Source organism: Haemaphysalis longicornis, unplaced genomic scaffold (assembly GCF_048455015.1).
Source record: "Haemaphysalis longicornis isolate Haplotype H1 unplaced genomic scaffold, Haemaphysalis longicornis Haplotype H1 scaffold_8, whole genome shotgun sequence".
Lineage (NCBI taxonomy): Eukaryota > Metazoa > Arthropoda > Arachnida > Ixodida > Ixodidae > Haemaphysalis > Haemaphysalis longicornis.
The window spans coordinates 27939687-27966918 of record NW_027526445.1 but is presented as its reverse complement, the minus strand read 5'-3'; the positions used below and the strand labels follow the sequence as shown (position 1 = coordinate 27966918).

General features: G+C 48.0%; 1 protein-coding gene across 3 annotated transcripts in view; it reads right to left on the bottom strand.

Moving 5' to 3' along the window:
* Positions 1 to 27232, bottom strand: part of LOC144149447 (uncharacterized) — a 46093-nt gene that overhangs the window by 11235 nt on the left and 7626 nt on the right. For 2 of the 3 annotated variants that reach the window (XM_077681012.1, XM_077681014.1), the window contains exons 2-4: positions 21948 to 22064; positions 19134 to 19243; positions 4621 to 4734 (exon numbers count right to left, since the gene is read on the bottom strand). In XM_077681012.1, the coding sequence (XP_077537138.1) occupies positions 4621 to 4734; positions 19134 to 19243; positions 21948 to 22024 (301 nt within the window). In that variant the 5' untranslated portion in view covers positions 22025 to 22064. The remainder of the gene's footprint in view (positions 1 to 4620; positions 4735 to 19133; positions 19244 to 21947; positions 22065 to 27232) is intronic. The other variant, XM_077681013.1, reaches the window with a different exon arrangement.

Below are 27232 nucleotides of genomic sequence, written 5' to 3'. Positions count from 1 at the left end.
TGAGTGGGACAAGTGACGGGAGGTGGCGCAGCAGGCAAAGAAAAAATGAAAAGAAAGTCGCTTGAAGTTTGCCAGCGAAATCAGCCAAGGTAAAACCTGTGTGCAGCCGCAACGATGTGATGTGCGTGAATCGTCGTGCCTGTCCAGACATAGAACGGATAAGTTGCCAAATTCGAGTTGTATGCAGAGTTCCACTCAGAAATTCAAAAAAAGACACCCAGTTCAATGTTTTAAGAGTGCGCGCATATTCTAGAGCCTCGATTGAGGGTATCGATGCGTGCTTTGAGGGAGCGATTGCTCTTATTTCGCTTCCATCGGCGCATACGCGCATGGCGCTGATCCCGAAGTCGTAAGAGATGTGCATCAACTGCAAGACGTGTCTCTGAGAGAGCAATAATCTTGGTTTGGTGTCGAGAATTGTCAAGAATTGCCTAATTCCAGGAACTTAGGTCAGATATCGCGGCCGTATCGTTCAAGTCCCGGAAACCACTTCAATTAGTAAGGCGAGCACTTCTCGTTCACTCAATCGAACCCCATTCAAGGATACCGTGCTATGAATAATCTGGTGATCACTGCATAGAGAATTATCTAGGACCTCCCATATAGCTGAAGGTAGGCCTATTGCCCAAGTGAGATCGGGAACTGTATTTCTTTGGCAGCTATTTCCTTGTCGTGTGAGACTGGTTAGGTAATTAGGCAGAGAGAATCGGAGTTGCTGAGTGACTCGCCTTAAGGGTTGACCTGATGGTGAGGTGTATGTGTGGAGCCAATCGGGATGTGGAGCGTTAAAACCCCAACCCAAAGAATAACATGATTGCGGTAGGAGCGGATGAGCTTACCTACCCACCCCAAAGCGGCTCTCGCCTTACGAAGCCAACTATGACAACTAGTCATGACAACTAGTGATACAGAGCATCCAGGAAATTGAGTCAGAGTAAGGGCCGATTCCCACGTGGCCGAGTTGTATGCGGAAATATATACCTGGTGAGTTGGTAATGTGCGAAGGACATATGTCACAACATCGGTACGAGAATTGGGATCGCGGCGAGTCGGTATACTGGGCTGTATGAATGAATCCTTCCCTGCAATGTTGTATACACCGTGGGTTTCCTGAGGGAGTATGATAGATGTAAGCGGAGATTTTACGGCGGAGTCCGCGACAGTTTCATTGCACTATAAGTGGTGGAGCCATGTCCAGTTAACAGTATTTGTCGAGTCCGTAGATTAATCGAAGGTCACGTACCCCATTCCGCATTGTCTCATGAACACCAGGTGAGGTTGAATGCCGGGCGGCGGGTGCAAGGCCACGTAGCTAAGCGCGGGACGTGCCAAGCCGCTGAGGGAGTTCATGTTGACTCCAGTAATGTTGCTGTTGTGCTTCGTAGTATTTTTCTTGTGCTTGAAGCAGCGGTTGAAACAGTTGATAAAGCAGCTGTGCCAGGACCACTGGTTGCATGGCTGCCGTAGCGGAAACATCCTGTTCAGGTAGTCGCCTGATGTACGGCTGTTCCCGCCATGCAGCGCGGAGTCGCTTGAGGAGGGCGGTATGCCGCGCTTCAGTTTCTTCGAGCAGTCATCGAAGGTCATCTGCTTCTTGCCCAAGTTTTTTCAACTCGGCTTGAATAGTGGCTTCCCCTTGCAGAATGCGCTTCACTGGAGGTTGTTCCTTTGTGGCACTAGTTGATGTCTTTGCAGTCTCTTCGAGCTGGCTGGATGTTGTGGTCGCCGCGGCGTAGGAGGCGTGTCATTTACGCTCAACATGCACCGGTTGCGAGTCTGCTGTCCGTGCATTTTGCCTTTTGCTGACGATGGCAGCGCTTTAGTGGTACGCTCTTACGAGGTATTATCTGATAACTCCGCATGGCATTGTTCGGGTGTTCTGCCACGGCTCGATGATCGAAGGGGGCCGTATCTGTTCCCTCATGTCTGTGACCGCGGTCGGCGCTTTGCGACTAGTTCCGCATCAGCTTTAATTTTAGTCGGACGTTCTGGGTCGGTAGCCACATGTACCTGCTTCTTACTGTTACGGCAGGTCATTATATTTCCTTCCTTGCCTTTAGTGACGGCAGCGGTATTGTTTCCGTGGTTCTTGCAGCATGTGTCTGATACTGCCTGGTGATGGCACATGTTATTCTTGTGCCCTAATCAGTGACAGTGACTGCATACGGCCGATTTGGGTTCGTAGAGCGTGACTCGAGAAATGCGGCCGTAATAAATCACAGATATAAGTGAGCGTCGTCCCTCAAACGCCAACAGGCATGCTCCATGGCTGCCCACTAGGCGTGCGTCAAGTATTCTCTGACGGTTGCACCACAACGCCGCCTTGAGTTCAGCCTTGCTTTCCTTGACGTCGATGTTATAGATTACTCCACGGCACATATCTCGTCCGGGAGCCTGGTAGACTTGTACAGCAATCTATTTACCCGGAATTTCGAGGTTCGTCAGTTTGAGTAGGGCATCGCCTTGTTTTTTGTCGTGGACGCACCTTGATTGTGTTCGATGCAGGATGAACTCCAGGCGTCATGGATTTCGTAACTTTCTCTGCGGGCGGTGCGGAGATGAGGGCGAAGTGGAGGTCCTTAGTTGGTAAAGTGCTGAGATTCTCGTGGGCACGCGGGCGCATGATGAGGAGATACCTATCCACGAGAGGTTCAGAATTAGGATTTAGTTGCTTACGCTTACGCCGTTGTTGAACCTGGTAGGCTCTCCGGTGTCAACACCGTCACTGTCGCACACGTTAAATTCGGTTGTAGACCAGTCCGCCTGGGATGCAGTGGTGGTGCTCGGCGTTGTTGGGATGTGCACCGGGGACTTCCATGGTTGGGTCAGGCACTGTACATCATGACCGCATTCCTCGGCGCGCTCTTTTGTCAGGTATGTTTCAATGCCGTCTTCATCACTTGAGATCGCCAAATCATTTTCTTCAGCCGAATGCGTCAGGGGGTCGCGGCGCGTTCTTCTTCCCATTGTACTGCCGTCTGAGGCCATCGAAGAGTTTCTCCTGTCGTGGCAGTTGCGGCGTGCGCTGCGGCTCCTCCCTTAGCGTTGCTTGTTTTTCTTCGAGTGTTCGCACCGATGCTGGTAGGGCCCTTCGTGGCAAGCCTCAGAGTTTGCGCCATGAGTTGCTTCGAGATCAGCACGTGCACACCATTCTTATTCCTGTGGTATACTCGGCTGCACATCTGCTTGAATCGGCGTCGCCTGTGGTTGTCTGTAGTCATCAGATTGCGGTGGTGTCGGCGCAACCTGGCCGGCAGTCGTCCCTGGCGGTTCCATGGTGTAGGCTTAGCGAAGCCATCGCCTGCAGCGAAATGGTGGCCGTAAAACAGCCTTTAAACACGGTACGGTGTCGAGTGTCACCTCGATAGGCTCCTGGTGCGATGGCAAAAAGGGTGACCCGTAGCACTCGAAGCACAGACGTAAAGAGAGCTCTTGACGGGCGAAGGAATGCAGAGCGTCGGGACATACGTCCATTCACACTGGGAGCAGCAGTACCCCCTGTCATCGTCATCCAATGTCCGAAAACTGAGACACCTTTAGGATAAAGTCGAGGTCCATATCCGAAGCCTCAAGACACTTGGCACGAGCTGCACGACCTACTGCACCAAACTGCGTGAAATCCTGCTAAGGTGTGACGGCTCGTGTTCGCCGAAAAGGCTTCGGCAGGTGGTTGGCCTCAAGAAAACTGTGCATGGTGCCACACTGGCACAGGGTTTTCCGGCGGCACCACCAATATCCGGACCCGGCGATAAAAGAGACTATCGCTGGTTCTAATCTTGTACAGGGCCGTGTATGTGTGTGCACATCGGTGCATTCAACTCCTAGGAATCGTCGACGAGACCCTTTTGAAAAATGTCCAGCGGGCCAGCAATGGGAATGACTGAGTGCCAAGGGCACCTTGTTACCGTCTTGGAGACGCCGCTCGAACCCCCCGATAATAAGAACTCCAGTTTTTAAGTCTAAGTGGCTCGTTATGCCTCGTGGGACACGTGGGCACCGCGATCATTGACCACGTGGGAGGAAGAGTGAAAGAACGATAAAAGGTATTAACACAAGAAGCCGACCGGAGGGCGAGGAGAGTCAAATCGAGAGGCAGTCAGATCCAGGCAGTTAGATCCGGAGAGATATAGGGACTGCGATCCCGGGGCGGACAAAACAAGTCGCAACATGTATTAGGCCCAAGGCCTAACACATCTCGCGGGGCTATGGACCCCGGAGTCTAGCCATCCCTCGGGTGCGACGTCTGACGGGAGAGCTATGTGGGGAGCGGACGAGATGAGACGCATGAAGCGGAAGGCAGCAGGCATGGGAGCCTAGGACTTCAGAGTCTAGCCATCGCTCAAGTGCGACGTCTGACCACCTGTCTCCAACCTAGCCAACCGATGTCCAGCCATTGTACGAGACCCGAGTCAAAGCAGCCTGACCGTGGCATACCCTTCATTCGACGCCGAGCCGTAGGAGCCCTACCTTTATTAGAAGGAAGGAATTTCTTCCCTCTCCTAACATGGAACGTAGAATGAGCCAACCATGTGGTGAAGCAGGACCCATCCCTGGTTGCTCTGAATCTCCACGCTTTCCACACATTCTGCACTCAAATAGGCACTCAAAATACAAGCTTACCTGGTTGTGACACCACACAGCGGCACCTGTGGTTCGGGCACAGACCCTGCGTAATAAAAGTTCTGACCTTGAGGTCGCAAGTGTCTTTGCAGTCGGCTGGTTGACTGCAGGTATCTGTACAGCGAGCAGGGAGAAAAGGAGAACGAGCATTCAGAGTCGAAACTTTCTATAGGAATGCGTCGCAGATCAAACTACAATTATTTTGTTTTGCACGATAAGCTATCTCGTTTGCAAGAGCATTTGTTGGGCAAATTATTAGCAACAAAATTGTCTTGCGAGCATCGAACACCACATTTCCAGGTGGTGGAAGGAAGCCAGAATTATAAAATGTGATCGTGCACTCTGTACAGATGGTTAGAAAGAGAAGCTTCATTATGCTGCCTGGATTTGACCGTGGCATACCATTGTCAAGGCAACGAGGGGCAGGTGTTTCCCATTCCGCCGTTGACGCTGTTCGGTCCACACCGTCACCGCCCCTGCCAATCTTTCTAGCTTGAGCTGTACTTCATGTTTTACTGACTGATAGATTGATTGATTTATTGATTAATAGTAAAATTTCCTTGTAAACGGGGTGATGACGTGTCATCCTACTGAGAAAACTACTATGTCTATGTTTTACACTCTTCGTTTAAAACATGCTTTGCTCGAGTCAAGCACAAAATACTTTTTTTTCTGTTGCCGGTGGTAGCTGTCCTAGGCGATATTACCCTCTCTGCTTTTCATTCACCAGCATTTTATTATTCTTTAGGTCGTCTCGACAGCCTTGACGTTAACTCCTTCTGTTCTACCCTTAAATCATAGGGCTTCTGGAAGCCAAATATTTCCCTCTTGAAGATTTGGATGGATAGACTCACATCCTAAATGGCTCTGGTCTGTGCTAGTTGGTACGTCTTCGGTGGGAATCAGCTTGAATAAAACGAACACAAAAGGAAGAGGGAGTAACACGACACACTGCTGACTATCAACTGGAATTTTACTGTAGGAAACACAGATATATACATACGAAAAAACACGAAAATTATAAATAGCTTGTTCACGTCAGTCAGTTAAATGATTAGCGAAGATTACTGTGCAGAAACTCTTTTTCGGTATGTGACAGTGCCACAGACAGCACACTGACGCAGCTCTCGCCAGCTTCGTCTATCGTCAATGCTTCAACTATCTCTTGTCCGATTCTACTTCTCTTCCGTCCGATAACTGCGATTTTGTTCACGTTGGCTTCGCAGGGGCAGTCCCGAACGTGGGTGGCAAGGTGGCCGGAAGGGGTTCCTTGGAGCGAAGCAGCATGCTCTTGGGCCCTGTCGTTCAGGCATACGCCGGTTTGTCCGATGTAAACGGACCGGCACTTCAGGGGAATTTTGTAGACGTCATTTTTGCTGCAATCTGCGTATCTCGTCTGGTGTTTTTTGTCACAAAATGGCAACGGAGTGCACCTGTTAACCTGACGGCACATGCCGTAGGCCTTATTGGGGGCGGAGAAAACAACCTTGATGCCATGTTTCTTTCCCTCTTTTTCATGGCATGAGCAGTAGAATCGGACGAGAGATAGTTGAAGCATTGGCGATAGACGAAGCTGGAGATAGCTGCGTCAGTGTGCCGTCTGTGGCACTGTCACGTATCGAAAAAGAGTTTCTGCGAAGTAATCTTCGCTAATCATTTAACTGACTGACGTGAACAAGCTTTTTATCATTTTCGTGTTTTTTCGTATATATATATATATCTGTGTTTGCTTCAGTAAAATTCCAGTTGATAGTCAGCAGTGTGTCGTGTCACTCCCCCTTCCTTTTGTGTTCGTTTTATTCAAGCTGATTCCCACCGATCACATCCTAAAATTACGTGCAACTTAGTTTGTTTCTTTTCCGCAGACCACGCACCGCCCAATCATTTATGTATACTTGGAATTTATGTAGCAAGCCCTTATGTACACTGCCAACCATTTATGTACACTGCTTTTGGAATTTTCGCAGAAATTCCAAGGGAAGTGCCGCAGCATGCTGCGAACTCCCTCTGCTGTGAGGAGGGCTCTGTTATGCTCCCTCCCATGCACCCTTCATAGTTACCATTGCCGGTATATTGGTGCGAGAGTGTGGTACGTAATGTGTAAACAAGTATTTCTCCATTTATAGCTCGTTGACAATCTGATTTTTTTCGCGCATCCGCAGGGGATTGTCCGATGCGCTTTCTGGGTTCAAGGGACCACCAGAATTATATGTCCTCCAGCCACATAAAGCTTCGCTTTTAATGGGCAGCCGCACGGGCATGAAGAGCAGGCAAAGATTTTTCCAGGAGTGTATGGCGAAGCATTTTCGTACGCGTAGCGCAAAAGAGGGACAAAGTATAACAAGAGACAAAAACGAGCGCGAAATCCCCAAAAAGTTCGCAGCTCCACAAGAACCCGCTCCTAAACATCGTTAATCATTTCGACTTTAGATTCTGTATGCAACAAGCTTTCAAAAAACATTTACGGAATTCTCACAACCACCCACTGAGCACGAAAAAACGAAGAAAATAAAAATATTATTTTGCAGGCAATTGTAGACTTCGAATAAAGACCCTTCAGATGTTATTTCCCAGAGACCATGTGCAAGCGAACTGTAATATACGTTCTTTAACACATTCTGGAACGCTTTGAAATACCGTATCCCCATTCATATTAGTTGTAAAAACATGTTGCTAATTCGGCGCGGAGGGTATGATCAGTAGCAGTTTGGTGCGTGTTTTGCAATAGTTTGTTCTGTATCGGTCGTTCGTCTGCTTCCTTACGCAAGTAGGCGTGCAGGTTCAGGGCAACTTTTGGCTCAGTTTTTTTTTTCGATATGCTTGTTTTAGCCCGGCTGCGTCGTATTGTCACATAGCCAAAGACGACGTAGGTTTCACAGAAAAACAAAGATATTTGGAGAGAACTTGTGTTCCTTTACAAACTGAAAGAATGCACATATATTGAGGATGCAGTCACCACGGTGACATGCACAGATGAGCATCAGCAAATCGAATTTCGTGGCGTCAGCCCTGCGAGCAATAATCGTCCACGTGATGGTTTCGGAAACAGTCGAGTTACAACGAGAACACCGTAGATCAAAGAAGAATATTCTATTCTAGGCACTACACGGCGAAACATTGTCCCTATCAGTTAGGCCAGCGTGTGCGGCATAGAATAGAATAAGAGGGGAACGGGTTTCGTTTTAAAAACAGATACACCGGGTGCGGCGAGACTTTGGCAAAAACAATGGCTTCGTCCGTGCTCCTTTCGTTGTAAATGTCGACAAAAGACGACAATCTTTCGTAGACATTTGCCAAGAACATGCCTCCCTTCGCTTTCCCGCTCACCTCTAATGCTGTCCGTCTCCCGTCGCACTCGTCCTAAGATAAATACGCTGGAGCAATGCTTAAGTAAATTTAAACTGACCAGGCTTAATTGCTCACGGCCCGGTGCCTCGATGCCAGCGCCACCATACGGCGGAGACGCGGGTAAATCGAGGCACTCTATGTATTTTTTTTGTGAGTGAATGTAGTATTTCATTTCCTAACGCAAAAATCAAGCATCCACGTATTTTTGTGTGAAGGAACAAGGCAATTTCACTTATGTGTTGATTTCCTTACTCATATCTGCCTAATGTTTTGTTCTTATTACACAATATTGACAAGTATGAATATTGCCACCGAACTTAGACTTTAAGATTTCGGTGTGGGTATATAAAATATTCTGCAGCTTCTGTTCCGCTTTGCCGGTTTGCTGATTCGAGCGGCAGGCAGACACACAGACCCACATACAGACAGACCAAAATTTTCCAGCTAAATGAGCCCAAGAAAGACTATCGTCTTTGAAACACAGAAGTTAACAAAATTGAAACAACATTTCGGGGAATTACCCCCTTCCGCTAAAAGTGCATCGACACAATGCTAAAAGCAAGCATTTATACGAAGAATAAGTCAGTCATTGGGTGCAGTAAGGCTACGGGAAACCATGTGGAAGACTTGTGGCCGCGTGTGCCTTCATGATGTGCTGGAATAACCGACAGGGACAACCTCGTGAATAAGCTGACCAGCACGTCGCGGCATTGTTTAAGGTCCAAAATACCGTCGCAGGAGCTTCTCACTGCTGCCACGTCGCCTAATTGGTGTCCAAGCACACAAGGTGCGCCTGGGTAATATTCGGCGTCTCGACGTCTGGGGTTGTAGCGTACGGCCTCGAGCAGCTCCTGGCCCGCGTACGAAACTCATGCAAGTTGGCGCGCCTCCTTCACACGCCGTAGGTATCTTTGGACGTCGTCTACTACGTGTGACGGAATGGCGTAGTACATCGTTATCGGCCTGAACGACTTGATGAATGACTTCTTTTGTCACCTTCCGAATAGCGGCAGTCTCAGTGCAGCGCGTCATGTAGTCTCTCGCTATGACAATCATCGTGGTTTCGGCTCATGGACTATGATACAAGCCCAGAAGTTCCTTTCCGATATGTTGGGAGAGCCTCAATTGGACTGCGAGAGGCTGAAGAAGTCCGGAGAGTCTGTTCGGTGGCATTTTTTGTTGATGGCAGTGATGGTATAGCTCCGGGCGTAGCGGGAGACATCTGATGTAAGGCGGGGCCAGTAGTACTTTTGCCGTGATTTTACCAAATACGCGTGCTTTGCCGAGATGTCCGGAGGACGTGTCATCGACGCACATTTCCAAACGTTCGTCCCGAAGGTCTCCAGGGACGAAATGAAGATATTTTGTTCTTGTTCCGTGGTTGAAGTTATATTTTATGAGGACGTATTTGATGAAACAGAATGCAGGCAACTTTTGCTTGAAGGCCTTTGGCACGATGAAGTTGCGTCCTTCGAGGTAGCAGATAATCACGTGTATCACGGGGTTGGCGTGCTGGCGACTGGCTAGGTCACACCATCTTCATATGAGTCCATTAATGGTGAGTAGACGGGGGCGCAAAATAGGCAGTAGGTGTCGGAATGATTCTTGCCGGATTCATAGATGATTGTAACGTCGAATTCCCGAAAGCGCAAGCTGCACCTCCCAACATTGCCAAAGGGGTCTATATTGGCGTGCCAACACAGCGCATGGTGATCTGTCACAGCCTGAAATGGCCTTCAATATACGTATAGGCTAAATTTTGATATCGGTCATATAACAGCGACGCGAAGTACATGCTTTACTCGACCTGATATGATGGCCTCCGGCTATGCGTTCACTATCAAGAATTTTTCTTTAAAACACCTTTTCTGGCAGCTGTCCTGCCAGAACCTTTCTGTGCAGTTGTGATTTCTGTTTTTCAAGTTTCTGGTATTTTGCGAGCATATTCTGTTTTTCACTACAAACAATTGTGTGAATTCTCTGTTTCAGTTCTTTAGTTTTCAGTTCTTTTACGAAATTGTTCTGTTAAGGAGGTTTTTCTGCACAGAAAATCTGGGAATCTTCTGTTTTTTTTTATTGTCAGCTTTTACATGCTGTTAGTGTTGTACATACATCGTCTTTACTTAAAAAATGATAATTTACTCTGTCGAGTTCCTAGTAATTATTTTGCTCATTTAACAAGTATAACGTAGAAACATCAATCTCGGTTAAAATAAGTCAAACCAAATGTATTCAGTACCTTGATACAATTTGTGTCATCGTCTTTCATAAAAAATATTTTCTGCTACTTTTTTAATATCTTGGAAGTACTACAGTGGACCTTGCGGCTTTAATCTTCATGGTTGCGAAGAATGGTGCCTAAAACCAACTCACAGCATCATATTATTTGAAACTGCCAACACAACTACTGGTACGCAGTACACAGCAGGAAGTGACCACTCGGCACACCAGAGGACAGCGTGAAAATATCAAAGAAATTATTTATTTTGCAGCCAAACCTAGGGCTATTGCTACTACGAATCAACATCTTAGTTTCAAACAAAGCATCAACAATATCAAATGAGATTTGAGGATCCGTGAGCATGAAAACAAAATCACATTTCAAGATATTGTGGCTCATTCAAAAAAAGTACACTTGCAGTGACAGAAGTGCTGTTAGTCTAAAAATATGACATTTATTTCCAACTTGCAGAATTGCATTAAACACTGCACTGAGCTAACACAAACTATTTACACAACGTAATCTTGTAGCAAGCACAGTCATGAAGGATGAGACTTCTGGCGAACATAGGTGACGTTAAACTAAGGACATCTTTCCTACTGTGACATTGCATTACCAAATGTTCATATCTTGTACTCTACAATGCAGTAATACTACGGTGAGAACTCCGATAGGACTAGGAACACACTGTTCATTCGCTATCTGAGCTGTATTCACGTCCTTTCCTTGCAACTGAAACATGTGATTCTTGTCTACTGCCATTAGTAACACTGTACGTCGGTTCGATTAGAAGAAAATATTATGAAGTTCACTACAAACTTACAACAAATGCACAGCGCGAATTCTGGCTCTTTGTTTATTGAGAGATAAAGAATATTCCACTAAACAACCTATATCCGCAGCCCCGATCTATCTAGAAACAGAACGACACTTAAGAGTGCGTAGGTGTGGTAGTGCGATAAGAGTATCTGACGGAGGCGAAAAGCAAAAAAACGCTTGTGTGTATGAGATTTCAGCACATGTAAGGATCCCCAGGTGGTCAAAACTAATCCGGAGCCTTCCACTACGGCGTTCTTCATCGTCTCAGTTGCGTCGGCGCGTTAAGTTTCACAATCAATCAATCACATTAAAATTTATTTAAAGCTGTGCGACCTTCTATGACAGATGATTTGTCTACAACGATTATTTAATGGTTTGTACCCCAATTTCGCCATTATAAGAGAGCTTTGCACCGGGCGAGCAATATCGTGCCGGGAAGGGGAAAGGGGTCGGCTGGTAGACGTTTTTGTTGCTGCAAGTGCCGGCCTCCGCTAACCAGGACATGTTTAACAGCGGAGGTTAATGCCTCCATCGTAGGAATGGGTGAAACACGCAAGGGAAATGGGCCTTCACAAGAGCATTTATTTTACATCCATATAAACTTGCACATCGCTATTTTATTACGTCGGTATGGCACCGTCAGGCGCATCAACGTTAGACACCGAAATGCACGCTCCTGAACATTGCGTAAAGTCGAGTAAAACCACATCCCCTTTGTAGGACTACTGCCGCCTCTGGGCATAGCGGAGAAAGAGAGATTGAGAGATAAGATGCGCGGGCTGAGAGGCCGCGCGCATTGCCACCCCCTCTTCTCTTAATGGCCGCCGTCGTAATTGGTTTTTCTTGGGGGGAGCGCGGCTCCCCTTTTTGGACGCCTCGGAATGACGCGCCCTTGAGTAATTCGGAGGTCACCGTGTCACTCTCCCAATGTTTAGGCCAGGACGACGTCCTTTGTAGGCGCCACCCCTGCTTCCATTTGTGACCGCCAGCCGAGTTCTGAAGAGCCCGGCTCCCAACCAGATGTGTCGAAAGGGTGCGCCCAATTAGGGGAATAAAACACCGTTTCGGGGGTGCGTGCCTTCGAGCCATCGTGTTACGCTTAATGCGCGTAAGCCCGGGCGGCGGCTTTTGAAAGTGCCGCGGCGCCTAATGGCCACCTTGACCGTGGCAAAGCTGCCCCGTGCACGTGTACGCGTCTTCCAGCGGCCGCTCAGTCTTGGGAGAGGAGGGAAGTGCGCGCAGTTTGGGAAGGCGGTGTTTGGCCCGACGATTGGTGGGATTCGACATGTCGATCTGACCAATCAGGTGTGCTGCCCAGCTTACAATGGACACGAGAGGCTATAATCCCGGGCATAACGGCCAGCGGGAGACGGCTGTAATCTTTCAGGTCATCAAGAACCAGCCAGCCTTCATGCTTATAGCACGTAAGCTTTGCCGTCTAGGGCGTAACCCAGGGTCGATCGCTAAGGTAACGCAACTAGGGCTAAACTCGGAGGGTCGATCGCTAAGACGGCAATGCTTAACCAACCCTATAACCAAATTTCTGTAACCACCTTTCTGTAACCGACTCCTGTAAATAACCGTAAATACAGTTTTATTATTTTTGCTCATGAAATACTGCCGTCGCCGTTCCCTTGTCTCATCCCTGGCCACCACCACCGCTGAGCACCCGCAGCGAAGGCCTCCTTCGCCGCTGTCAACGAACCAAAAACCCCGAAGGAGGGGTTTCTACTCCTTTAAAAACCGTACGAGCGAATCGGAACTGAAACCGAAACCGAAAGACGTAGGTGGCGGAGGGTGCCTCAATTCACCGGCAACCCGCGTAGGGGCCAACTGTCTGCACTGATTAGTGTCATCATGAACTACTTCGCTTCACTGCTCGGAGACGGCAGCATCTCAGAGACGGCATATGGACGAAGAAAGTAGTGGGAAAGGTGTAAGGCGCGTTCGTATACCTCCTTGTGCTTCGATTCGTAGCACAGTGGGCAGAAGGCTGTGTACCCTTCATTGCGGCGAGAGGGTTTGTGGCTCGAATTCGGGCGCCGCCGCTTGAATTAAACGTTTTCTGGAGACATCATTTTCGTTATGAATATAACTCCAGTCAAATCTTGGTGTACCGGGGAAAAAATATTTTCGCGTTAAAAAACCGAGAAAAAAAAGACATTAGGTCTGCATATTTTGAAAACACTTTCTCCACCTTCCCGTGGGGAACAATTAGGAGAATGCCAAGCACCATGGGCGTTCCGTGTAGGTTCCATTGTGTTGCCGTTATGTCGTTTCATTTATCGGACATGAAAGGGAACGTAGTGTGAACCCCTAAATAGAGAAAGAGAAATGTAGAGACACCGAAGAGACCGACACTCGCGTTACCTGTTCGAACGCCTCCTGGTTCTCGTGTTTCTTTATTGCGTCCTCACGCTCCTACCACGCTGCCCGCCCTCTTCGTCCCGTTGCCTGTTTGACCTGCAAGGCGCGTGGCGCTTCCCGCCACAGCTTTCGAACGCTAAATTCAATATCCTCCTTATGTCATTACAGAGTTTTAGCAAAAACGGGTAGCGTGCGCTAACGTTACGGCGGCGGCTACTGGGACTCGACTGGGCATTAGCTCATTCGTTCCGGTAGTATTAAATAGTGCCGCGGGCCGGCTTTGGCCAGGCCCGCGGATTCGCTCCACTGAGGGTCAACCTGCTCGCCCTCCCCACCCACGCATGCGCATTGCGGTCGCAGTATCCCGCCGATGTAGCGTGAGCCTACGCTAGCCGCTATGCTTAAACTTATTATCCTATAGCACAGAGGCTTACGCTACGGCGGCGGGTTACTGGCACCCGACTGCGAATATGCGTGGGGGTGGGGGGGCAGTTCGAGGAGGTTGACCCTCCGCGGAGCCAATGCGTGGGCGCGGTTAAGGCCGGCCCGCGGAACTAATCAGCCCTACCGGAAGAAATGAGCGAATGCCCAGTCGAGTCCCGGTACCCGCTGCCGTAACGTTAGCGAAAGCTACCCGCTATGCTAAAACTCTCTAATAGAGAGTTTGTGCATACAGTCAAACGCTTGTATAACGAAGCGTGCGGGACCGTGGTAATTGTTCGTTATACACGTCACTTCGCTATATGCGTCGTGCACTAAATTGACACCCTATAAAGCAGATAAGCATATATATACGAAGAAGTTTATTCAATCTTACAAGAAGATGAAGGTTACAAAGCAGAATTATACAGACGAGGGTCCCATAGTCGAGACTGCACCAGGACCCTCGGTTAAATATTACATAGAAGAATAAAACACAGTGAGAGCCGCTAGAACCATATTATACAGTGGCATATTATAGAGCTATATGCGTTGCAAAGTAGTAATATATATTATCAAAATATATTGACAATATAGCAATACAAAATAAGTAGTATATTTAGGGCGGACTCGAAGGGGGAGAAAAAAGGACAAATAGAATAACAGGAAACGCAATATTATACATGTAAAACTATAGTAATATTCAAAAGAACACTAAGGAATTTTCAGGAGATAGAAAACACTAAACCGCGCATCTAGGTGAAATTTCTAAACACCCTATGCCACAAGAAACAAGAGCAGGCATAATTACATTCACTCAGTATTAGAAAACACGATGATGCAAAAAGGAAAAGAAGGAATTAAAGTGAAATGTAACATAAATTAATAAATACCCAGTGCAGAAATACAAACATACATTTCTTTGTCTTTAAGGAACGTCGACAAGGTCGTTGCGCTGATACCGTACACCTCGGCTACGTCCTTTTTTTCCGGCCGCTCTACACGGCACTGATGATCTTCATCTTCTCATCGAGGCTGAATTGTCGCCGCTTTTTAGTCCCTGCACCTTCACCTGCACTCATCGCGATTCCAAGACGTTGCAACACGAACACGGCGCAATGGAACAACCACGCTACAGACCAGGTCGGGAATAGACTCGCTTCTCTCCGCAGTCAGGCAGTGCGCGCATGCGCACACTTAGGTGACTCTTCTTACGCCGTTTTTATTCTGCCGCCTCTCCACACTAGCCCGAAACTCTCCTCCAAATCGTTATTGTCCTTTGTTCCTTCCTTCTCGCAACAGCCCTGTTATTCTAAAAAAAAAATCTCAAATACACGTTTCATCCCAAATTTGCACACCGATCGCCCTTTTCCTTCTTTCTTCTCTCTAAAAAGTGAAAGTGCTCCGGGAACAGCAGAACAGCCAGTCAGGACTTGGGACCATGCCGACGTACTGTGCCTGTTTTGTGCCATTTCTCATGTTATTTATTACACTGTAGACCCTGCTGCGACGGCGAAACTCGGTCCAGACTGCTTTTCCGCCGGCAGGAAAACAGTGAAGGGAGCGGAAGAAAAGGAATGCCACCGAAGCTGGAAGTTAAGAGGCGACATAGAAATTGTTTGTCGATGTCTTCCGCGCTCCTATTTTGTCTATTCGGCGCCTGTCGACACAAGAAAGGCCGAAGGTACTACAGCTGGTTCAGCAGTAACCGCAGTCGGGCCACGCCGCCATTCTGTGCAGGCGTTTGCGCCCCCCAGTGATTGTGTTCTTCGCCCCGAGGGCCAAAGGCGCAATTAGGCGAACCGTCCCCTCTCTGGCTGCGTAAAAGGAATCATATGGGCTACCCGGGGAGGGGTTTTGTGGGAGGAAACACTAGCCCTCGCTTACGCGCGCTGCCTGGAAAATATTTCGGAAGGAGGGGGAAAGGGGGGGGATCGAACTCCCTCCTCCCGCTGGCTACATCCCTGAGCAGCAGTGCAGCGGCATTATCGCCCTTTTTTATTTTTGTAGTTCTTTAAAAGATAGCCCTGGGTGACCTTGGTCTGGCCGTTTGCATTAGCCAGTGCCATCAGCGGCAGCAGCGGGCCGCGGCGACGCAGCCCCGAGCAGCCCGGTTGCTCGGATTCGGTTCGCTGCTGCGCGTTACGACGTGTGCGGCTAGCCGTATTCCTTAACAAACAACAATTCAGCGATTGGGAACGCATGATGTTCTTCGTTAAACAGGCAAATTCTCTGTAGTGGTATTCGCTGTATTGGCGTTCACAATACATAGGAAACACCGGAATCTGGCCAGGCCATATGGCATGGTTCGTTGTACAGGCCATTTTGTAGTAGAAGCGTTCGTTGTAGCGGCGTTTGACTGTATAGCCCTCCGTCCGCCAACGCTACGGCGGCGGGTAGCGGGGCACGCCGGGCAGGCGAGAATTTGTTCCGGTAGGGGGATTAGTTCCTCGGGCCAGCGTTAGCCATTCTCGCGCAATCCGCCTCATCCTCATCAACCTCCATACCCTCCCCGCGCGCACCTTGCAGTAGGGTTCCGCTAACCCACCACCGTAGCGTGAGAATCGGTTAACTGCTATGTTAAATCTCTCTATTATCTCAACCCAGCAATCGTGCGTATCCTTCGGCTTGGACGTAGGGATCAGGCCACTCTCCTTAAAATTCAGTATTTCAAATACCCAATATAGCGATATCCCAAAGTAGCGAATCACACCAGAGGGCAAGCTTCCCTGGGCTGCCCTCCTAGGAAACCAGTAGGGCTCGGATTCTTTTCTACTTACTTGCATCTCAGCGTTACAGAGAAAGGTCAATCATGGCTGAGACGGCCCAGACATTTACAAACGTGTCCAGCCGGGCTATAGTGTCTTCTCACTACCGTCGTTATGCGCTGCCTTTTTCCCTTCGCGTCGTTTCGCTCCCTGTCGGACTGGGAAGGTTAGATTTAGGCGACCGTCCTTGTTAGCAATATATAGATGCTTTTTGCGTAAGCATGCTTTGGGAGTTTACTCCGGTCAAACTGCAGTGGGGAAGTTAGACCCTTCTGCTGTGACCCTCGTCCTACTTTCTGCCTTGCCACAATTTCTTGTATTCTGTTTTCGCACTAACCCTTAAAGGGACACTGAAGTGATATGTAAACATTGCGGGATTACTAGCGCAAATTGTAGTCCGGGGTCCCCACGCCATGTTTCGACCACTCTAGGATCGTTTACGCGATTTTATTTACTAGAAAAACTAATTCGAAAATGCTATCCTCCTCTCTTTACGCTCGCCGATTTTCTGTGTCGGTTTCGTGTGACGTCAGGAGGGGATGAGCTCGCAATTGGCTGCGCGCTACTGCACGGCTCCCCGGCCTTCAGACAGAGTCAGTCGGCCCAGCGTTTCGTCCGCCGGCCGCCGGCGGGTCGTCGCAATCAAGGAGGTTAAAAAAAATTGCTTGGTCGCAATTCGTTCGCTTAGTTGAAACGAAGCCAGGACACGTTTGTGAATGGAAGAATGTGCCTTTCTTTACTTGGTTTGTTTGTACACTGTATCTAGCTCCAAGTCAAGGCCGCTTCACCCAAGCGCTGCACAAGCGCACATGCGACGCTTCGCTGACTGGTACGCCAGTAGGAAAATATAAGGCCTCTTGAAGGCGGGAGAAGAGTCAGCGAAGTCAATATAGGTACTAAGGAAATAAAATCAACTGATATTTTTACCGTACAGCGTAAAACTAGGGCGCGGGAAGCACTTTTTTGCGCTCTGCGAACAAGCACAGCGGTCAGGAGCACGACTACGCATCTGCGAACGCTTTTCCGTCTACGAAATGCAATTGCTAGACGTGAGCTACTGTGGAAACTCGGGCGACGCTTACTGCACGAGCGCAGTACAACAAATAGTCACCTAAGCTGCTTCAAATGCCAAAACTAAATAAAAGTGTAAACCGGTTGTACAATATATACCCTATATTAGGAATGCCTCCGCGACCCGCTTCGTGGCTCAGTGGTGTGGGGTGCTTGGTGTGTCGCCGCGAGTGTTTTGCGAGTCACGAGTTCGAATCCCCGCGGGTACGTGCTTTTTTTTTTGTAGCTTAACTTTTTTGTTTCCCGCCGATGTTTTCTATATTGAGTTCACCTTTTTTTGGGCCGGAACGTTCATGGCTACACGAACTAATTCACCAAACGCGCGCAGGCTGGCCCTGGCGCGCTAGCGAATTCTCGTTGGCGTGCTGTTGCCATAAGCACCGACTGCTTGCAGGCAGTGGGCACAGGCCATAATGAACAGACCCTTGGCCTGGTGCGAACACGCTTTTTACGATACAGGCATGAGTGAGGCAAGCTCCAAGTATTGGGGAAAAGCGCATGATATTTGGGCGTCTGCGGGTACGCGGAGGGCGTTCATGCACTGCGTAGGTCTTGGCTAGTGAATGCTACGACTACAAGCCGTCCTGGGAGGCTTATCTTGTGCATTTTACAGCCGACAACATGGCAGAAGCGCGGTACGATGATTACTGAGATATTGAGAATGCCCATCCAACAACGCCATTGGTTATGTTTTACAGAACCGAAACCGAAACCGAAACTTGTTTGATTGCTAACCATGGGCATCGTCCAATCACGGCGCCCCTCCTCCCAACGTCACAGCCTTAGTTGGTGCGGCCGCCGCACACCGCGCATGGTAGTTTTTCTTCTTTTGCGCTTTGTAAAATAATTACCGATTTGTCAACCGGATAAACGATGAAAAGTGTGCTAATTTGAGCTAGTCTACGCAGTGCAAGCAAAAACGGGAGCTTGACAAATTCACTTCAGTGTCCCTTTAAGCGGTACGTATTCGCTACTGGCGGGGACATGCTTTTCAACTTGTGTTATTATTACCCTCAAATTTCTGTTGTACGCCTCAATATAGGTCCCTGAAACTCGTCTCTAATTCTAAGGCCACAACGCATCCAATTATCAGCTTTCTGTTAACAACGTAGGCTATGATGAAGGTTGATGATTGTTGGACTCGTGTTCCTTTGTCCCCAGGTTCAATAGCTGCGCCCACGTAAATAATTTTTTTTTTGCTTTTTTGTACTTCGCTGTCTACCATTTTTACGTCCTCTTTTTCGTCACACCAACGTCGGACGCGGCATGTTCGTGTAATGGGGCGTTTTTGGGGTGGGAATAATATTGTACGCCCCGTCTTGAATCACGTCGACTGATCTTCCACCCCATCTTGCGTCATTCCCAGTCCGTGATGGTATCGTGTACGGCGTCTTTTCTGGGAACACAGGTACACTCTCGTGGCAATTTGTACGTAATTTCACAACTTAATTATTCTTACTCCCGTAAAGTACAGCCGACAAAAGAATATGTATACGTACGATTCATGTTGCAAGCGCAATGCGCTCCTTCGCAGACCCCGGCGTTGAACAGATTGTACCTGTGTTCGCATGTATGGACACAGATGAACTCCTGGCATGAGCTGAGCAGCCTATAAAGGGGAGAAATCAATGCTTTCTCAAGTCATGGATGTTAACTGATGTCTGGCGCACAAATCACGCGGTGTATGCGAGAAGCGTCACGGGTCACTTTAAGGCAGGTCGAGGTAGCATTGCGATATGAACTACGTATTCAGTTCCTAGCGCTTTCAAGTAAAATCAAAGACTGCCAATGCAGCGTTTCATTTTTAGAGCGTGCTTTCTGGCGCAAAATTCACCCTGAGTTTCAACCTGCGCGTAAAGCGCTACGCCGTCTAAATGCCCCGTATGCCCTATGCATATTATGGTGGCAGTGGAAAACGGGTATAAGGTGTCGGGGCGTGCAACATGGAGGCTGCACAAACATGGTCGATGAGTGTTTGGGAATTAATCGCTTTTTAGTGCTAAAGCTTGCTTTCCGGCAAAAAGACAATGTGTGTTGGGGTGCACCCTTTACAGGCGGCTTACTTCTTTATAATGAGGTCACTGCAGTGACGGAGATAACGTCACCTAAATCTTGATGTATCCGGGAATAAAACACTTTCGTTTTAACAAAACGTCATATGAATGCTGCTTTCGATATTGAAAAAACTATAGGAATGCCACAATCAGGCGAGGATATGCTGTTTTGGGACCTCAGAATGGCACGGAATAGAACACACACCACAGTGTCCAATCAAAAGCCTACGACTGAGTCATCGTATTCGATCGAGTAAGATGTCCGCGCCTCACCACTGCAACAAAACTAAAGTTAGTTCGGGCTGCATGACTCAATTGCGATAATCACGCATGTCGTCGATGGGAACCCTACCCAGGAATAGGCAAATTGGGGTGACGAACGCAACTTTTGTGGAAGCCATTCAGATGCGTGCGCATTTGCACGCTGAAAATGTAGCAAGAATCGATCGTACGAATGTGTTGCGGAAGACTTCACGGGTACACTTGCCTGCCTGGGTACCTGTCGAGATGTACGTGACGCGTAAAACCAACGCACAGTCGCTGGTGACCACATTTTTGTGGGGCCAATGGGGGAGGGGGCTATTCACAAAATACTCAGCTTTGCAGCTGAGACTGCCGATATTATATAACACGTTAATAGCAACGTATGTAATGACGGGGTAGTCATTGGCGTATATAGGGTGATCAAAATTACGTCGACAGGTTTTGAAAAATTACGTGCTTAGATTTTACGTGAAGTCAAATCTGACTCTACAGTCAGATTTTGCAGCCAGGGGGACACCGAATTATGTGGTAAATCAACTGTTTTCTGGGTGCAGTAAGCAGGCATGTTTGAATTGAAAAGTAAGATGCAATCGTGTTTCTACGCAGTTTCATTTGGCACAATTCTTCTAGCGCATCCCTGCTTCGAGATATGGAACGGCGAAGTTCAATTGCCGTAGCCATGATTACGCATGCTAGCCAGTGAGGACCGACGCAAAGCTCCTCCCTTTTGTTATGTGTTTTGATAGCAGTTCCAACTACTGCAGATTGCGAGAACGCGAGCCAAGACTCCAAGGGTGCCAGTTACTACTTCTCCGTATGCCTCCACCCTGTTGTCAAATTACACACCGTACACAGCAGGCACGTCACAAAAGGGGGAGCTTTGCGACGGACATCACTATCTTGCATGCGCAATCATACGAACGGCAATTAAAGTTTGCAGTTCGATATCTCGGAGAACGGTTACGCCAGAAGTATCGTGCTAAATAAAACTTCGTGGAAACACAATGGCGTGCATTTTTTCAATACGAACATGCCTGCTTACTGCAGCCACTAAAAACTTAATTGAACCACCTACATAAATAATTAACCTCAATATAGACGCGGTCTTTGCGCAAATCTAAGGGCCTAATATAAAAAAAGTCGGTCGACTGAATACTGATCACCCTGTTTATTAAAGCTGTTGCGGAGTGATACTTCGGGATGGCGTAGCTCAATCGTATGAAGCACTACATGAGTGACATCTCGGTGAGGGGTAAGGGTCAAATTTTAGGCAGGGTTTCTTTGGCCTCCCACATGGTTATGTGTCTCCCCCTCTTCTGCCCGCCAGCCTGTTATGAGCCGGTGAGTACTACATAAAAGAGACAGGCGGGCTCCGGAAGGCCTCAATATTCATTATTTCAGCTAGCGCAGATTACGGTCAGCCACTGTAAGCCGCCGTTCATACCTTGGCGATTTATTTTATTACATTTGGTAACCATGAGTAGGGCTGGACGTCTTAGCCGGCACATTTCTGCAGTCCAAAACATTGCAATGGTGGGTCATGTCGATTCCTAAACTATCGTAAATTTGTGAATAGAGATAACCTTAAAACCTACGGCCGTGTTGCTCACAACCGAAATCAAAACTGGTTGGCACGACTCTCCACAAATTAAACCATAAGAGTCACATTATATTACATACTCTTGTTGCCAAAGAAAAAAATGCTGCGTGCACACAAACGCCAGTACATATGCAGGAATAATCAGATATTGGTTACCGTCCCATCACATCGCCACAATAGTTTGTGCTTCTCATGTCACTATTACAGCAGCAGCTGTCGCCGCAGTCATCGTGTGGTATTTATTCTGTTTTCGGGATTCTTAAAATTAATACTTGTTTAGCGACCTTGTTAACAATGAGAAGCATGTCTGTTTTGGGCCATCTACGCAATATAACACACGCGACAGATTTACAAATTCTCTTCGCTTTCACGTGCCTAAGGTTAACGGCGCTTACTTTCCGGCAGCGGCGGCGTTGGTGTTAAGGGTGACGTGGAACATGACGAACGCAAAAAGAAGCACAACACGAAGCATGACGCGTTCTGGGAGTGTTCCTTCTCGTTCCACTAGACAACTGCAAAAAAAAATAGCAGTGGGTTAGCTCGGCTATGCCGGGATATACGTAGCGTGAGCTAAGGTTCAGCTGGTTATTCCTAGCTTTCCTTGTTGTCTTGGATTAGCTTAATTATCATGCTTAGTGCTGCTTCAATGACACACACCCGGCATACGCGTTCTGTGACACATTTATATTTATCAAGCGGCTCCGGCGCAGCGTCACCAATCGCCCCACAGGTAAGGTGTTTCGCAGGCCCATGCCGGTGTTGCTGCAACTCACGAGCCATGTGTTCCACACCCGGTCATCCCTCGCATGATCAAGTGGACAGGGCCGCTGCGTGCAGAACGGAGGTCGGCGAAGACCTTGGGCCCGTGGGGTGGGTGAGAGGCGCCGGGCAGCAAGCAACGCTCTGTGTGCCGTGTAATGTCGCTACTCCTCGCGCCTGCACAGCATGGGTCTCCAGGAGCCACGCGAAACTGCTCAACCCCTGCCAGTGTAGCTCGCGCTATAAAAGAATTTAATATGGGCCCCGAGCCGCCGCTCTGGATCAGTTGCTATAGCCGTTGTGCTGCTGAGTTTAATGACGCGCGTTTGATTACGAGCCGCTGCGGCCGCTTTCTGATGGAGGAAAAACTGAAAACATCCGTGTGTTCGAGATATCGGCGCTCGTTAAATGTATGTATAACGTAGTTTTGTCAAGCTAATTTCCTGTTCCAATTGAAAGGGCATCACAATAAACACGTTAACACGAAACGGGTTTATTGATAGCGCCCTACAGTTGTCGAAACCTGGGTGTTTTGACCTACGAGTCATTCGAGGCTGCCGAGAATAATACTCGCAGTCATGATAGTAAACCGTGCAGCAACATACTTTTAACAGTACGTGAGATAAAAACAGTATTTAACACATTGGAACCGTATAAAACAAACGTTATGTACAACCTTTCCTATTCTTTTTGCGATTTTGGATTCACGCATTGAAACTGACGGCGTTGTTTTGACATGCACGCTAGTGTCACGTTTAGGCACAACATGACGCTACCTTTCACACCAGAATGTTACGTGTCAAACCAAAATTATTTCTGCCGCTTTGTTGAGTAATTCCTTGTGGTTACTCCAATATATAAAACTCTGGATTTCTTATGAGCAAGAGGACATGCGCTCACAAAAATTAGTTGTCTTTCTCTGTTAAGGGGTAATTCAGGCAAACTACAAGTATGTTTAATTGGGAAGATTATCTGTTTTATAGGAACCCCAGCGCTTTTCCGGAAACCAAATATGCTTTATTCATATATAAATAAATCAATTTAAGTTAAAATTGGGACTTTCCCGCCATATTGTGTGTTTTTACAACGTCTGCAATGACATCACGAGAACTGCTCTGTAGCCGATTGTGGAGCCTCATTTACCGTTATTCAACATAGATGGCACCAGCATACTTTGTAGAGCTATTTTCTGCATTTGCATTGTTTTTCACCGCGTTTGTACTTGTCTTGCTTTTGTTTAGGTAGAAAATATTCGTTTGGTGGAACATGCTGTTCGCTCTGCAAGTATGGTCACTGACCACATTTAGTTAAAACTCCAAGGTGGGGTAAGTTTTCGGCGAAGGAAAGTTTAACATCCGCCTCAATACAGCCGTACGGCTCAAAAGGAAATTTCTCGAAAACTTCGCACGCAGTTGAATAAAACTTTGTTTGTTCCAAAATTTGAACCCAGGACCACCGCTTAACCGGAGCAGTCGCTCTACCAACTGAGCTAACCAGGAGGCTAGCCGTTTGCAGCGCGAGAGCGAATTGATCAACAACTCTAACGGAGGAACAGCTGACCGACCAGATTTAGGGCAAATCCCCAAGGTGGAGTAAGTTTTGCATTCAGGTGGTTGTAAAATTTTCCTTTAGTTTTCTGTAGTCAGAAAGATGACAATAAAATCAGAGCCCGGCAATATATCGCAAAGACGAACGGTGCCGTTCCGCATGTACGCGCATTCGGAACGCTCTCAGACACCGCCAAAAATCTTGCCGCTCACTCGGAGCACCGCGCAAGGCGCCGCTGGTTGCAACATTCAAGAGAAACGAAGTGCTGCGGCCGAGATCGAGAAAACTGACATGCATTGAGTGGACGGGAACAGGCATGCGCCCTCACCTATTCCGACAGCAGGCGCTCGGCCCGAAGGCGTCGCGCCAATAGTTATCGCGCACCGCTACCTTGGTCCGGCCTATTTGTGTGACTAACAGTGCGTCTAACTGCGGCTATTGGTTTGGGCAACTGGGCCTCAAAGCGGAACATTCGGCTTTTGCCCTGCGCTTCCCCCAGTTGTTGCTGTTGTCCCAGAAACATGATACATTTTACAGAGTTGGCCACACCAGCGGCTTTCATTGGACAACCCCTTAAAGGAAGACATGCGCGCAGCTGCATCGCGCATTACAACGGCTAGGGCCACCGTGTTGCTTCCTGGGTTATAAGCTCTGTTGCATTTTCTTGCAATGGAGAAAGAAATAGCCCGGGGAAAGAAGAGGACGAATCAAGGAGGACGCCATGAGTAGAACAGACGAACGAAGAGAAAGGAGGCGAGGAACTCCTGGAAGGCATGTTCATAATAGCAATAAATTTAGTGTGATCGGAATACAGTTGTAATATCTTTCCTGTGTCTTGAGACTCCTTTTCTCACATGCTCAAACTAACAAATAAATCAATCATACAAAAAGCGCAAATTTTATGAGTGTCGACCACAAGATGGCTGCAGGGCTGTCTGCGGTATTCTATACAAAGTGCATGTTAAGTCTGAATCCGACCACCGTTTTAAATAGCCATAGAGCAGCGCAAACTCGCATCGGGGTATTGTGTAGCCCTTTATTTGCATGCTGCGTTCGCGCAATATTTCATGGTTGTCGCAGACCAACGTACTCTTTAAGTAGTTTGTATTATCCTTGCGACCATTAGAATTACTGTTAGAACTTTCTCACGGCAGTTTCCTCTGAGTGGTTAAGTACGCCACCTGGAGATTCTCTGGGCAAATATTCCCTAAAAACGTCTTCCTACAGCTGCTCCTCTGGAGCTGTGGTACAGCACTCGCTTCGAAATGAGAAGGCTCGGGCAGGGTCCTTCAATGCTTCTCTGGTCATGAAACTCCCGGCCAAGTTACGTACGCGTGCAAACGCTATCGCGAGGGGCACCACCGCAGATCGGAGGGCATCGGGCGGCCACCGCTGCTCTGTGGCCAGACCGACGGCAGGAACGCAATAGCAGCATGTCCGTTCATCCCAAATTTTTTTGCTACTCACAAGATGATCAAGTTCATTTCAGAGGCCCACGACACGTAAAGCGAAAGCGCAATGCTGATAAGGCGGCGAGCGTCTGTTCTCTAACAAACACGCTCAGACCATGTCCCCGCCTGCCCTCCGATCACCAACAAGGGCCACGGTGCGGCCTCCCTGGGCAGCGGAAGAAGCTCTCCCATAGCGTGAAGGCTGTGTTTCATGACCAGAAAAGTATTGAAGGACAGTGGGTCGGGTTAGGGTTCGGTATGGGGGAAGATTTCTTTTAGCTTTCGGAAATATAAAGTTTGTGCTCATCCTGATTTTGTTATGCTTTTTTGTTATGGTTATTGCTATATCAAGTGATCCGTGCACAGGGCTTCTAGAATAGGTCTAAAGGAGCCACGAAGGCAAAACACAACTTTGGTGCATTCAAAAAACGGCTTGGTTAAAATCACACTGAAAGCAGTTTTAACGTATACTTCGCTCAAATAAGCGATGTAATGAGGAAACAAATTACACCATCTTTCCGTGGGCAACCATGAGGAGGATGCGAAGCACCATTCCGTGCAGGTTTTATTGTGCTGCCGTTATGTTGTTTCATTTATCGGGAGCGAGCATTGCCTGTTGCCATATTCTGCGCCGCAGGATCGCTTTGGGACGGGGCCGCCTGACTTTGGCAGTTCCGTTTAGGCCGTCTTTTTTAGATACGAAGCATCTCATGGTTGGGGCTATGTCCTTCCCTGGTGGTTGTCGTTGCTGTTATTGCGCCGTCCGGCGAGTCTCGGCGGGCCGTGATTGCAAGCAGCTCACAACCAACTGGGGAACGTGCATCTACCTCATCTGCAGCAACTTTAGGATTCATCCACTACAACAGCCCTTGAATTTATATTTCACACACCATAAGGCGGTCATAATCAAAGCGGAATGCGAAACACAGCTTGACATCACCTTCTTTGAACATGATGAAGATAATGCCTAAATATAGAGAAACTCATACCACGTACAACGTCTCTCTCTGTCTCTTTTTTATGCCTCACCATTCTAACACCCCCCACCGCCTCCAATAAAATTTCACCATTTTCCCGTAGAGGAACCCTGAGTAGTATGCGAAACAGCAATGGCGTCAACGCAATTTTCCATTTCCTAGTTCCGGTAAGTGAAAAGTGTGGTAGTTACCATGGAAACTAAACGATAAATACTACAGTAGCTGTGTACCTCAACCTCACGAAAACGACGAACTGAAAACTAATTAGCACTTGAATCGACCCCATGCCTGCTTCCCATACTACTCAGGGTTCTCCTACGGGAAGATGGTGTAATTTTTATCATTTTATTAATCCCCCATTTCGCTCACGACTGGAAACGTCGATGGAAAGAAAAGGGTGGTACTTTTACGCTTCCAGACCACGCAGAGAGTTCGCGCGAACAGGGAACGACATTTGCACCGCGCGTTCGCAGCCACCACGTTTTTTCGTACATATTGGAGTCTAAACTAGGTGAGCTAATGGCGAAAAAATAGCCCTTAAATTTGGTAGAGTGTCCACGTTAAGAACCGACGTTGGTTTGTATAACGCCTAATTGGCCGTTCGTTCGCGCCAATCTCGAACTTGGTCGTGTTGTGCTGACGCCGTGCCCGTGCGTACACAGGCAGTTGTAGCATTTTATTCAGTTTTTTCGTCGGTTGTAATTTATAACCGTAAAAAAGCATCCGAATGGTTTCACGGTACGTCAGAGGGACATTTTTTTAGTACTGCAAGCATTCTATTCCTCCCTCCCCTCCGTACTTTCCGGAAACCTTCTACGTGACCCTGTGTTTATCAACTACTGGACAAGTCCAGCGTAACAGATATTACGAAAGGTCTCGGAAGAATAGTGTGAGTTTTGGAGCCGTGCGCGCAACGTCTTTGTTCGCCTAAGCACATGATAGAAC